Source organism: Homalodisca vitripennis, chromosome X, assembly GCF_021130785.1.
Source record: "Homalodisca vitripennis isolate AUS2020 chromosome X, UT_GWSS_2.1, whole genome shotgun sequence".
Lineage (NCBI taxonomy): Eukaryota > Metazoa > Arthropoda > Insecta > Hemiptera > Cicadellidae > Homalodisca > Homalodisca vitripennis.
This window is the reverse complement of record NC_060215.1, coordinates 43,928,846-43,943,639: the sequence shown is the minus strand read 5'-3', so window position 1 is coordinate 43,943,639 and position 14,794 is coordinate 43,928,846. Positions and strand designations below refer to the sequence as shown.

Sequence of the window (14,794 nt, the reverse complement as noted above, 5' to 3'; positions counted from 1 at the left end):
AGACAAAGATCAACTGGTAGAGGAACTCACAAAAGGTGAGTCAGATTTTATGCAGAATGGATACTTTGAGTATGCAAAAGAAATAATAGGACATATCCTGAAATATAAAATAAAAATAAATGATAGTATATATGTATCAGTCCCTTACATGCTGGGACTATAAAACAAAATTAGAGAGTAGATAAAACAACATTTGAATCCCTATTAACACAAACCACTCTTAGGAATAATCTTCTAAAAACTAAGTCAAACTATACTATACAAAATATACTTAAAACTAGCAATGTAAAATTTATTAATTAAAGCCAAGTTGTAAAACATGCACGAAAGTAAATAATTAAAAATACCTGACAATGAACACACTAAAGTCAAAGTTGTCATCAAAATAGTAGTACCTCTAAAACACAAACATACCTGAGACACCCACACATAAAAAAACCACCACAACCAGACAGTGACAACAATTTTGCATGCATCAAAATAGGTAAATTGAGACTGAACAGGATATACGTCAACAGTATGTCCCGCTCGTGATAAAAACAGGACCTGGATTGTTTAGGTGGAGAGAGTTATGGAAGACTGCTTTTGCCAACTATATTCTTTTGTTCTGGATCTCAATGTTGATCTACCTGGATTTTATCAGATGAAGGTTCTTTAATTTTTATAATTTGGTTAGGGTTCGTAGTTAGTTCTTTTTATAATATTCATATTCAAAGTTACCTGATTTCAACATAAATTTAACAGAAAAGATTTACTGACCTGAAAGTAGTTTCCTTCACAGTACTCTGCCACTCTCTCAAGATTGGTGTGACTGTCTGAGAGGTTGTTCTGGCCCTCAGGTATCTCAGTGTTGAGCAGGGCAGCCAACTCTGCCATGTTATCGGAATCACTGCCCAGCCCACTCTCTCGACTCGGGTCCACTCCTGAACAAAAGAATTCAATATTATAACTAAAAAATAACTCTGTTCTGTCTTGGTTAACTTAACAGAGTAGAGTTAAACCTAAAGTGTTATTGATATTGCCAACTATAATTACACTGGAATTAAATTAGAACTATTAAAATGGCAGCACAAATCAGACATTTAGATTGTACGCATGACTGTCAATGCAGTAGCCTATTAAAATTTTACAAAGGTTTGATCAGCCAACATTGTGAAATTGTAGGAATGGTGATAAAACACTTTGTTATGGCACAAGCATGATTCCTTGGTCTGTGTCCAATAAAATTATATCATTTTGCAACAAGTAAGCTAATTGCATGCTTTTTTCATAAATTGTAAAATTGTGTTTTTGACCATTTAATCATAAAACATTATCAAGTTAAAAATTTAACTATCTAAATTTGTTTGTGACCTACAAAAACAGGAATATCACAGAAATGAACAAAAGTTTAATTTCGACAATGCACTTTCTATAAAAATGTTTCACGAAAGAATTCAAATATTTGGTTTTCAAAACACTTTTTTAGAAAAATAAACATTATTTACATAATTATTATTGAGACATAATTATGACATAAAAAATGATCTGTCAATATACCGAGATAGGCATGACACACATAACATTTTACATTTCAGTAGTGAAAAGTTAATGACAATACAAATATTCTTCTTTGAAAAGTACTAAAGCATGTTATATTTGTGTTAGATACAGAATAAGCAATAAGTAATGTATTAAGTATTTTAAACCTGAAAAAGAGGTTAGATTTCAATCTACGAAACATACAGTTTTATACATTTTTTAACAAATAACAATGGCAACTGTTTGAAATCCTTTTAAACCATCCATCATCAAAAACAAACTTTAAACAAAGAATGGAATAAACTGTTGACATATTAAAAACTTTAAGCTACAGTAGACCCCTTAGCGGAGCTCCCAAGCTATTTAAAACCGTTTTCTTTTTGACCGAGTAGATCTCTATTGAATGGTCTCTAATCTATAATAATAGATTTCAAGAGCAATAAAGGGAGTGGACAAGATAGAAGAGTCACAAAACACAATTAGCTCATTTCCTACGAACAGAATAATTTAAGTTGTTGAGAAAGGTGTATAAGAACCAAGTTCATAATAGACTTTAAAAGCTATTGGTTGATAGCTTGGTTTAAGAGATCTACTAATTTTCTTATCTTCAAACTGAGTAATAACTTCAGAATTGTTTTATAAGCTATTTTTTAATATTTCTCATTATTTTCCCCATGTAAGCTAATGTAATTTGATTTTTAATTTATAAATAATATTTAATTTATTAGCTTCTTGTTGTAGCAGGTAAAGTGTAAGCAAGGGGCATGGCCTTAACTTTCTCTGTATAAAAAAAATATTATTAATTTAATTTCATTATAAAAGCTTTGGGTAAAGGGCCTTTTCCAATTATACTGTTGAACATATTTAACTTATTAAATGGAATATTCCGTTTTCAAATCTTTTATGACTCATTTTGAAACCAAGATTTCATTTTAAGATCAGCATATTAGACAAATTCTATGGAGAAGCCATCTACATCACCAGCTATTCCAATTGGCGTCACAAAGATAACTCTCAATTTCCATACAGAATGGATTGTAGATTTGAAGAGGAACCTGTTGACAATTATTTACATCGTTAAGCCTGTCGGTAGAATATTAATTTATCATATGATCACTGATTAAATTTGACATGCCTTCAGTGTGTTTAGCCACGTAATCACCATGGTTTGGAGGGGAGTGGCTTGAGGATATACTAGTGGACAGTTTGTCAAAAATAATCAAACAATGTGACAGCTGCAGGTAAAACAATACTGTACTTTTAACTTTTTGTGCCTTTTCAGTGGGTATGAGGTTGGCCTTTCGGTTGTTTTAGTAATTTAGTATGAAGGTCATCATATTCTGGGCTCCATACCAGACTACAGAAGTATTAGACCATTTTCATTGTCAGACCTTCACTAGATGTGATGGCTGTAGTCCGTTGGCGTACGAAATAGGGTTTTTGAATATTGGACAGACATTGGCCAAAGGATGTTATTGGTCTGTATATACTCACATTTATCTCAAAAGGGCTGTTCACCTTTATTGAGGCACCCGATTTAGTTGGAAAATCATGAAGATAAAATGAGATTTTAACTGAAAAAGTTATATTTTGCTCTTAATCCCTCACAGTTTAAATGGCGAAAAAATGTCAGGCCAGTTTCTGACTTGCCCCAAAAAGGACCAACTGCCTAATAGATGATGAATTGGGATATTATGAAGATAAAACGCCTACTACCAGAATATATTGTTTAATTAGAATCACCAAATGAATTGATGGTAATAAAATTGGAATTCAATTGATTGTTAGCTACAAGTTAAATATAACCTGAAAATCTACCAACAAGTGAAACCAATCTTGTGGAAAATGTTTTTATAATTATAAAACAAAGGTTAAATCAATTTCTCTGAACAAAACAACTTTTAAGTTTTTTTTCAGCCAAGTGATCTAAAATCTGAACCTAACTACTGTGTTATTAACGCTTTTAGATGCTTTCCAAATTATGTTTTATTAAAATTATGCTTTACATGAAAACTTATGGAGAGTTCACAAACCTAACCACAAAGAAGCTATTCTCAACTCTATGTCACTGAAATACTGCACTTGTCTTCTAACTGAAAATTGTCTATCATTTCTTGATTGAAAAACACTAAACAGTGAAATATTGCCAGATTGAAAAGATAACAACTAGTCAAGTAAAGTAAAACCTCTTTATTCGTATAGCACATTCTATACAATGGATAGTTTCACAATATTACATGAATATTACACAAATTTTTAAGATATAATTCTAAACTATCCCAATAGACTAGTCCAAGTCTTTACGCAACACATCTGGCACAGATGACTCATATAATATATTTATAAGAATATCAGTATAGGTACTTAAAAGTAATTTACAAGAATATAAGCAATTTCTTCTGTTACAAAGGTAAGATTTGTCATTGGTCACAAAGATAATACTACCCATTTTCAACAAAAACTTTCAAGACTATACCTATGGACGCGCCAAAGACGGCACTGTTATGAGTTATAAACCTGATGACAAGTACAGATAACTTCCAAGTACCCCACAATTAAAGTTTCTCTTCTAACAATTTATTGAGGCTTCCACCATAAAGCTGAAAATTTTTTTTTCCTTAAGAATAAATTGCCACATCATGTCTCTTACTTTACCTGTGTTTCACTGGCACGGTGATAAAATTTTGTCATTAATTTCATATGCAAAATATGTCATAGTGGCAGTTTCTTGTCTCTAGCCATTTATTTTAACTCTTTCCTAGCTAAACACCGTAACACCTTCAGCGGGGAGCCTAGTGTATATGACACACAACCCTCGAGCTTGGAGCGGTTTCAAGTACCTAGGAAAGTACCTAGGTCTTATACCACTTTAACGGCACTCTCCACTTCATGCTGCCACAACTCAGTCCTTACTACTTATGAAATTATCTATTGGCTGAAATATTGTGTTTGTCATAAACACAATAAAAAATAGTTTTCTTAAACAACTTCAAGCACAACTTGCCTGGTAACTAACTGGTGAACCCTATACATAAAGATGTATCACATTAGCCACTGAACTGCAATCACAGCCTCTATCTTCATGCGAAGAATATATTTTAATTGTTAACTCCTGATTTGCCTAGGATAGTCGCTACAAGTATATCTCCAACACTGCCTATATCAGATTGTTGCTTTTAATGCCTCTAACCACCTATCATCTGTCTCTTATACCAACATTCCTTAGAACTTGTTATATTGACTGGCCAATTACATCATCAAGAGTAGGCTATTGTTTATGTTTTGTGTGTATAAAATGTGTAATTCACTGATTAACAATTTATGTACAACATACAAATTTCCACCAGGGTGAACCCAGAAGAAATGCCTCTAAATTATAAGAATTATAACTATTTAGAAGATAAATATACATAAACAATAAAACACATGTATTTTCTTTATGAAACTCATATACATATTTCCCAGAGACAAGAGTGATACAAAGATTATCTTTAAATTATGGGTTACGTCCTGTGGCAAGTACAATAAGAAGAAGTGGTCGCCCTAGCATTTTGGCTAAGTATAAACTACTCAATACTTCCGATAAGATATCTAAGTGAGACTGAGTAAGTCTGTGAGTAAACTTGCACAGTAACCTTGTTTCAAAATGGGCTTAACGGTTGTAAGGAAAAATGACACATTTTTCCATAGAAAGTGACAGATTTAATACATGATAATCATGACAATAGAATACAGTATCGTGAATGGTTTAATAATTTCATTTAACAAAATAGAAACTATATTCTTAATCCTGTGTTATTTGCACATGATCTTTGTGATACTATGATACTAAGTGGAATATTGACTACTTTGTAGTTGAAAACAACTAAACGATATCCGTGTTGAAATAGTACAATATTCATAAACATTATGTCACAAAACATTGTAAAAGCAATATGTTTAAATTACACGTCAGTCCCGAGTAGAAAAACAACAATTTTTTACAATCATCTATCCAATCTCAAGGTAAAATTTTTACATTTAACAAAGAGTAAACATTAGGCCAAGCTGCTGTTCAAGCTTGTTTCAAAACATGTCACGCATTAGTTACGGCTGACAAGCCTTTCTTTTAAGTTGAGTAAAAACTTGCATTGAAACCTCCATTGAGGAGCGATGTCTCCAAAACCAGCAAATGCAACTCAGCATATGTGGAAATGCAGTTGCGTACCAAACAGAAGATATACACAAACATTGGTGAAGCTCAGAAGCTTCTTTTAAAATAGGGGTAAATAGTGATTTAGAAAACATTGAAAAATTTGCTAATATTTATTTTTCAGATTGACCCTCGGATGAAAAAGAGACCCCTAATCCAGAAGTTTGAATTGTTTTAAGGTAAGAGTTTAATGATTATATCAGGAATTAAGTGTTTTGATTGGTCACATTCAGAATAAAAACTTTACTTGTATAACTTTGAATATATACAATTGTATAATAGTTTAATTCAAATGGTGACTTTTTAAGCTATCCTATCTCCTCATTATTTGATTCCATACAAACTACTGTAAGTTTAATTTTAAAGGTTCTGGGTGTGACAACACACCTGTGAGTTTGGGTTTGATCCAAGATTACTTGCTTGTACACATGCTTATTACAAAGACATCTAAAATATTAAGTTATTTGAATAGTTACAACCACTTATAGAGTGGCTAATATTTATTTTTTCATATAAAGCAGCAATTTTGCTTCACTTAATGTATTTTTTACTCAATTAATATAGTTTTCATGATCCCTAATATAGCACTAAGACAAACTTAACATTCAATTCACTAAGTGCAAGAACTAGTAGGCTGGTATACTAAATGACCTGTAGTATTTAACAATGAGATAAAATCTATAGGTTGTTCACAAATTACTCTAACAAACCAACCACCATTTAATTTGTCGGGTCAAACTAAATAACAAATGTCATATAAAGTATAGTCCTAACTTGCTTAGTTTACAGTCTGTCTGTTTGTGTTTTTAGAAAAAAATATATCTTTAAGGTTAATAAGGGTGTATATATATATATATATATATATATATATATATATATATATATATATATGAAATGGGTTACTTTTATATCAACATTTTAATACCAAATTTATTTCACTATGACAGGTAATAACGAGTAGTAGAGGTTTTACTGAATGCCATACCTTACTTAAATACACTAATCAAATTATTAATGTAATTTAACTGCTAATTAATAATCAGCTGATTTTTACAATTAACAGATGAAATTACCTCGTCATTGTCGACAATCTTTAAACTTATTATGAAATTTGTTTGAATGCAGTAGATTTTGTTTGTATGTGCCGAAAGCTAATATAATTACATGAAAGTGAGTTATTGTTTTTTTTAAAAAACAGCCAAACTATTATGCTCAACTTATATTTAAGTTAAGGTTAAAAAGGTTAGCATAATATAAACTCAAAAATATAACACTATGGGTTACAGAGTTAATAATTTTCCATGCAGCTTTGCATTATTAGATCCCAGTATATACTTATCGTAAGCCTTTTTTGCAATGTCTATTTGCTCTCTGTAATACTTTTTCAAATTGTTTTGGTTATACACTAAATCAGGGTAGACTTACTTCTTTCATAGCATATATCTAGGAGTAGCCTAATCTTAGCTAGGTATGGATTATATAAACTTTTGTTGATCATGTTACAGCTTACTTTACCATTCTCCCTAATAATTTTTGTTTTTAAAAGACAACAGTCATTGAAATTGTCAGTCAAGATTTGCATAAAAGACTGTTGTAAAACATTACTAGCCAGTAAAATAACCGAACCAGTTAATTTTACTTAACCTACATTTAAGCCTACTAATGAAATGGTGCACAAGGTCTTTACACTGAATGAATGAGCCTTTATACATTCAATAGACAAATTTAATTGTGTATTCAACAATAGGTAAGGCGCTTTCAAAATTTAAGGAGATATTATATATGTTCTTGTGTTTTAGAATGAATATTGAAAAATGTATAATTTGTATTTTATTGTTACATTGTTTATTTCTGGAGAGCGGCCTTTTAAATATCCTGCAGTCTTCAATGATTCTACAGATTAACAAATGTTCTACTATATTCCAAAGTGTATATAAATAGTATGCGTGTTCCTGTACTGATCTCATAACCATGAACTTTTTAAGACGCTCCAGAAACCACCAAAGTGTATAAAAAGTGATTATTTTAATTTTCACTCAACTTAAAAAAGCTCCTATGCTATCACAGAAACAAATTCACATTCCAAATGCTCACCACCACACAAAAGATTGGACCTGCCAATATTGACCTACTCATAATTTATATACTGGTAGCATACAGAGATTCCTAATGTAGTTAAAGGCTATTTTATAATTAATAATTAAAGTACTTGTTGTAGCCTATTTTCATTTGAAATAAATTAAAATAAGCCCAATTATTAGTCACAATTATTAATTCTGACTTCTCAGTGGAAACTTCAGTTATGACATTAATATACCTACAAATCATGTACAATAGGACTCATTGGTTAAGATGCAACCAGAAAAGATTATTGGTATCAAGTTTACGCCATGTGAAAAAAGCTAGGATTTTTGGTGATCTGAATTTGTTTTTCTCACTTAGTCTACACTGTTTAATTCCAACAACAGCCTACCATGGTAACCATATTTTAATAAGGGTGAAATTTTCATTTTGTCAACTGGTTATGGAAATTGCATAAAATGTTACCCTATTTAACAATCTCAGAGAATTCAACTGCCTTTTTATTTTACTTATTTAATTTGGTATTTTCTAAACATTAGGTTTAACACATGGTTATCTGTTATTTTCATGCATATATAAAGCAAACCAATCGACTCCTACTTCATTGATGAAAAAAGACAATACAGTAAAGGATCTAATAACTTAAGCCCTAGAAATAAAATTCAATCTATTACAAATTGTTTGTCAAACATTACATCAAATCTACAGGTCTATATAACGTAGTAAAATTAAACATGAGCCTACAACTTGGGACTTGTATTAATTGATCTGTGGACTATTGTGAGGGTTGGTGTAGTGGAATCTTAAGTTTTAAAATAATTTCTATAAGGCTTAGGGGAAACTCATAGAAATTGAGGACTGATATACACTTTTGTTAGGACCTTGATGTACGAAGGTTACGCCAATATAGACATGAAAACCAACTACCCTATAAACGTTCAGTCTGCTATTATGGAAATTTTACTATTACAAAAAACTACACAGTACTCTGCTGGAAGTGCAGAACTAGTTAGCATAGCCTGATCCTTAGTTAGAAAGATCGGATATAAATTAATATTTGAAAATATAGAGATACAGGAGTAAGTGACTAATTTAGTAAGGTGTATTTTGGTCTCAAAAATGCAACAGGCAATATAGCATTAATGCAACTTGTCTTCATTAACCCTGTTCCAAGCATTAAAAAATGGAGATAGCCTAGACAAACAGAGAAAAAGTTAATCTAATCTAATACTAAATAATAAAAGATTACCTGCATAGCCGTTCATTATATCCATACTGAAAGTTCGAATGTTACGATATTGAAAACTTATTTGAAAATTCAATAATTAACGTAATGGACTTCGAAAATGTTACGATTACTACGTACTATTAGACAGTAGGTTCTCAATCATTATTTCGATCATCAAACTTTATTTACCAAAAAGTGTCATCATCAGTATCACAAACAAATTACTACTACTTTATATTAAAAAATCACATCCTTATAACAGAACTAATAAATTTTGTATTCATGCACCACTCCCTATACTTTAGATTTAAGAAATAGCAACTTGTAAGTTATGATTATGAGAAGCCTGAACTTGATAACTTTTTTCTAATCTCTTTTGCCAAAGGCAACAGAGATGATTCGTGATGATACCCATGACACTGCAACATACACTTTTTTTTACTTTAGTAGTTATAAAATTAATTGTTGTTATAGTGTAGGTTACCTTTATGATGTTTGTAAAAGAATCATTGCACTAACAGTATTTAAAAGCGGTTAGTGCAAGTTTGCTACATGCTGTTTTTTAAGGATGGATATTTAACCTGTGTTCTTAACAGTTAATTAATCAACAAGATAAGACATCCTCTATGTCAAAGTACATTCAGTAGAAATTTGACAGTAGTCAAACCTTTTTTTTTAAATTACTCCTGTTAATAGTGAACACTTTCACTTCATTGTTGGTAATCTGTTACGTACTATCATGTGACAATAAATGTAGATGGATTTTATTTTATATTAAATTAATAATATACTCGCCCGGGCAAGTGTGTGGGCCGTCCGGTACACCTGCAAAGGTTTGAGTCAATTGTGGCGAATACTTCGCCTAGCTTCGCGTTGCTGCGTTCCGTGTTCGTATTGTGCTTACTCCATAGTCTATTGTCTGCACTCACGCCCACTGGACTCAAGCCCATTCTATATTGTTTACATTTTATTGTTTTGTAGTGTTTATATCATCATGGCTGTCCGAAGAGGGGGCAGAGCTCTAAAGGAATTCATTCAAATGTACGGATTAGAATCATGTTTGTAGCAAATTAAGAGCAAGGAGTATCATGACCATGATTTGAGAGATGCCGCTTATGACAAACTTGTTACGAAATTAAAGGAAATTGAATCAGATGAGAATAAGTGTTCAGTGGTAAAAAATAAGCAATTTTTGAAGCAACGCGCGCAAGGAAAAGAAAAAACCTGATATGCCAATGAAATCTGGACCGCTTACGGATGACGATGTGTATTCACCAAAGTTGCAATACTTTGGTCTGTTCGCCTTCCTATGAGGTACTGATGTGCCCAGTAATTCTTCGTCAAACTTGGAAGATGAAGGTGGAAGTGAAATTGATGAAATAAGTCCACATAAATTACAACACAGAATTTGAAACCTTTATTAACGCATTTTACAACCCAAATTAAATAATACACTTATCTGTTATAATCAGAATAAATTGTTTACAACCAAATGCTTTTCAAATACTAGACGAGTGTATACACCACACAATAGTTCAGGTTTCAAAATATTTGTTGTAAGGGGAAAGGCGTCAAAGGCTACAAAAACATAAGGCACTTTTTTATTTTCATGTAATACTGTAGAAATTCATTGTAAACTTCTTCACTCATCCGCAAATAGTTACGATGATTCGGGGGATTTGAACACAGTTCTTGCAATAAATTTGTATGAGTATATTCACCTCTCTTTAGAAGCCAGTTTTTATACCACGTACTGCGTTTTCGTCTTTTTTACTGTTCATAACCAACAAAAAAACCCACCAAAGCAATCATATCATCTTGTTCGCTCGCCATTTATCTACTGCCTCTACAAAAAATCCTTCTCCCATCCGGTTTACCGTACCGTGTGTGACCTCTCGGCTGTACAGTTGTACCGTACGTGTATGGCCGGCCTAAGACTTTAAATTTAGGGCTTGTTAGGTCTCTCTGCAGATGTACATCAAGCATAGCGTAATCCAACAAATTAAATATTACACGAGGACTGCAAAATCGCGGGTGACAATAACATTGTATGTTTACGTGGTACAAAAATTCTTAACAATCATTGAAAATTAAATTTTAAAAAAATTTCTTAAAATATTTAATTTCAACTGTTTTCAATAGATCAGTTATTGTGTTTGCAAATCGCTAGAAAATAGTAGAATTTAGTGATATTCATTCTAGTATAGCGTATTTTCGGTATTTTAATAATATAAATTATATTGTTTCTGCCACAACAATTTAAAAATCTAAACAGAGTGGAGTGTAATATATCTTAACTTTATGCGAACTCGAATTATAATTCGCGGTTCCCAGTCCCAAAATCAATCATCTCACAACACTAGCCCTTCTTTTACAATATACACCTATGTTTAGTTTCATATAACAACACAACATCAAACATACCGTCTTTACAGTCGTTTTATAAATTACCAAAGTTCTTTAGTATATATGTGTATATTGTATATATGCTTCAATATCACTCACCGGAGATTGCTGCTCGTGGAGTGGAGAATGTAGATATTTCAAACAATTATGGCTAGTTTTGAGCTGACTAAGTTGTTCAATATTGTCCACTGAACCCCTCCCAACTATTTTTTTTTTTTTTTTTTTTTTTTTTTTTTTTTTTTTTTTTTTTTTTTTTACTTTAATTTATTTACAATCTGTTTATATACAACAAACAATAAGTAAATTTGATGATAAATCTTAAGGACATGGTTAATCAAAGTTCATTAACCTTAATTAACATAAACATTTAAGAGATTGTTCATCTTTAAAATCGATCAGCTAAGTTTAAGAAATCATGTCTTTTTAGCCGAAATTGATGGTCACTGTTGTCCAGCAGATTAATAGCCAAGTAGTTAGGATGAGAGTTTAATTTGTTTTGATACTTGATGCAGAACTTTGGAATTTCTTCAGTAACAAAAGGGATATTCGTGTCTCTGTGAATGACTTCATTACGAACATACCATGGGGCCTGTAATATCTTTCGGAGAACTTTAGATTGGAAACGCTGTATAATTTCAATATTTGATGTAGAAGCAACTCCCCACAGTTGAATTCCGTACGTCCAGATGGGCTTTAGAACAGTCTTGTACAACAACAGTTTGCTTTCTATTGATAAATGGGATTTGTTCCCAAAAAGCCAATTTAGTTTTTGAGAATTTTGAATTTAATTGGAGCCTTTTGTTCCATATGTGTGGTTTCCAAGTCAGCTTCCTATCGAGATGTACACCCAGATACTTAGCTTCATTTCTTTGAGGAATTTGAATGTTGTTTAAAAACACTGGTGGACAGGTGTCATGTTTCAACGTAAATGTGACGTGAACAGATTTAGTTTCATTCACTTTAATTCTCCAAGTTTTAAGCCAAACTGTGATAGAATTTAAGTTAGTTTGTAGAATTTGTGACGCTACAACATGGTTGGGGTGGGATGCCAGTACGGCAGTGTCAGTGTCATCGGCGAATGTTGCTGTCAAAGAATTTTGATTAGTTGGAATGTCTGCAGTGAAAATTAAGTACAGCACTGGTCCTAGTACACTTCCCTGAGGTACACCAGAGTTTATTTCTTTCAGATCTGAAAGACAATCATCAAACTTGATTTGAAAATACCTTCGTTCTAAATATGATTTTATAATGTTGTAAACAGTGTGAGGTAGATGACTTTTTATTTTAAATAGAAGCCCTTCATGCCACACTTTGTCAAAGGCTTGACTCACATCGAGAAATGCTGCAGAACAAAATTTTCTTGATTCCAAATCTTGCCTTATTATATTAGCTACTCTATGGACTTGTTCGATAGTGGAGTGGTGCACTCTGAAACCAAACTGTTCCCAACTATGAATTTGAATAAACTGGACTATTGAAATAAGAAGTTAGATTATCGACAGAGAGGCATGTAACCTTATTTGATTAAATGGTCAAATATCAATCTAGGAGGGATAACACGTATAAATTAGGCGCCAGTCAGGCTAGAATTGCTTACAAATTTAAAACCTTAAAATGTGTGCCGCGGACAATTTTGTAAAACTAGTCTTTAATTGTCTACGGTCACACGTATATACTAAATCATAATATAATGTATTCATTGTGTTGAATTTATTACCACGTAGGCTATGTATTTATTTATTTGCGTTATAAATTATTTATTTCGGCAAAAAAAAAAAACATAATACGTTTTTAATCTCTCTAAACGCATTGGCTGCTCCACAAACTTATCCATTACTGTATACTTTATCTTGGTACCGTATATACTCAAATCTGACTTCAGTGTCGTTCAAATATTCAACCGATGATCGGGAAAGTAAGAGCTGAATTTTGCTCACTAAGTGTTCCATATTGTCACGTTCTTTTACGGAAATATAAATGTACAAAATTTGGAAAAGGGTAACATTTGTGAGTAAACCGTTATGCAAAATAATAGTTTAATAAACTATTCAGAAATACACTAAAACAGGTTATGTGTATAAGGAATCTACAGTGTATTTACATAACATGCCATGTAAATACACGGCTCTATAAAGCCAAAATAAGAGCATGGCTGTTGAAAACATATATATCTTATCTATGATTGTATATTTTTACACGATGAAGGGCAATATTTTAAGTATGTAATAGCCTCTTTTCATTATCCTAATGGTGTAAAATTTCATACAGTACATTAAATATAGTAAATTTAAAGTGTATATTGGCGCAGTCTATATCCCTGTAGAAGGTAAATTATGTAATTATAGCAAAAATATTTACGTTTTCATCAAAGTAGAAAACGTAAATTGTTTGTCGGTTCACGAAATATACAAATTTCATTATTCATCTTCTTTATTGGGGTGTTAAAGCTTCATAATGACAATGCCTACAATCATGGTTCTCCTTTTTTTGATAAGTTGCTCCTGATTAGAAGACATGTTTTTAAAGTATACAATATTTTATTTCCTACACAAATTTCCGTCAACATAGTAAAACGTGAATTATCGTTCGAATGGTAGTAATAGTAAAAACACAGATTTTTTAACTAAAATAATGTCCTGATCCATAGACTAATATAGATAGTCTCCACTCTAACTGAGAGATAATGGGTTCAAATCACATCACGGGAGGTCCAATCTTGCACATACATGAATGCTGTGTACTTCGTGCATGAAACCGGTATAATAGTGTCCATGAACTAACATAATTTTCTCATAAGTATAAAGAAATTCCTAATGTGTTTATGAAACATTATATTATAGAAATCTGCTTTAAAGGTTTTGCTTAAAATACCCTATATCTATCACAATCCGGTAAACGTGAACAATATAATAGTTGTATGACAGTAGTGTTACCTATGTATTAAAAAAAGAACTCGGCTTTGGTAGAATGTACTGCAAGTTTGCAAAGAATATACTTGGTAGACGTTTGTTTTTATTCTCTCAGTGTATCAACGTTTTTTGTCAACATATGGCTTATAGGTTAAAGCATGTACGTTATGTTTTGATTTGATTGTTTTCAAGTCACGATAGGTTTAGTTAGTGCGGTTGAAGATTATTAACTTTTGTAGTGAAACTGTCAAAAGTGTAGATATATCAACATAAAGAGCCAACATGGAAAAAGAGGGTACATATTTGTTATGTTCTTGTATAGGTTACTACTCAATTTATTTATTTTTTATTTTGAAAACGAGCTTTGATTGAGTTGGCTACCTATCACATATTGCCATACATTTGATAACCCAACATAATTTCAAATCCATGAAAACCTTCACCATTGTTTTCCTT

General features: G+C 31.7%; 2 protein-coding genes across 2 annotated transcripts in view; one reads left to right on the top strand and one right to left on the bottom strand.

The window, feature by feature from the left end:
- Positions 1 to 9,383, bottom strand: part of LOC124368978 (abl interactor 2) — a 28,366-nt gene extending 18,983 nt beyond the window's left edge. Inside the window, exons 1-2 of the mRNA XM_046826565.1 lie at positions 9,045 to 9,383; positions 760 to 923 (exon numbers count right to left, since the gene is read on the bottom strand). Of these exons, the coding sequence (XP_046682521.1) occupies positions 760 to 923; positions 9,045 to 9,069 (189 nt within the window). The 5' untranslated portion in view covers positions 9,070 to 9,383. The remainder of the gene's footprint in view (positions 1 to 759; positions 924 to 9,044) is intronic.
- Positions 9,384 to 14,445: 5,062 nt separating this feature from the next.
- The window catches only part of LOC124368976 (translation initiation factor eIF-2B subunit alpha), a 46,010-nt gene continuing 45,661 nt past the window's right edge, over positions 14,446 to 14,794 (top strand). Inside the window, exon 1 of the mRNA XM_046826564.1 lies at positions 14,446 to 14,633. Within this exon, the coding sequence (XP_046682520.1) occupies positions 14,621 to 14,633 (13 nt within the window). The 5' untranslated portion in view covers positions 14,446 to 14,620. The remainder of the gene's footprint in view (positions 14,634 to 14,794) is intronic.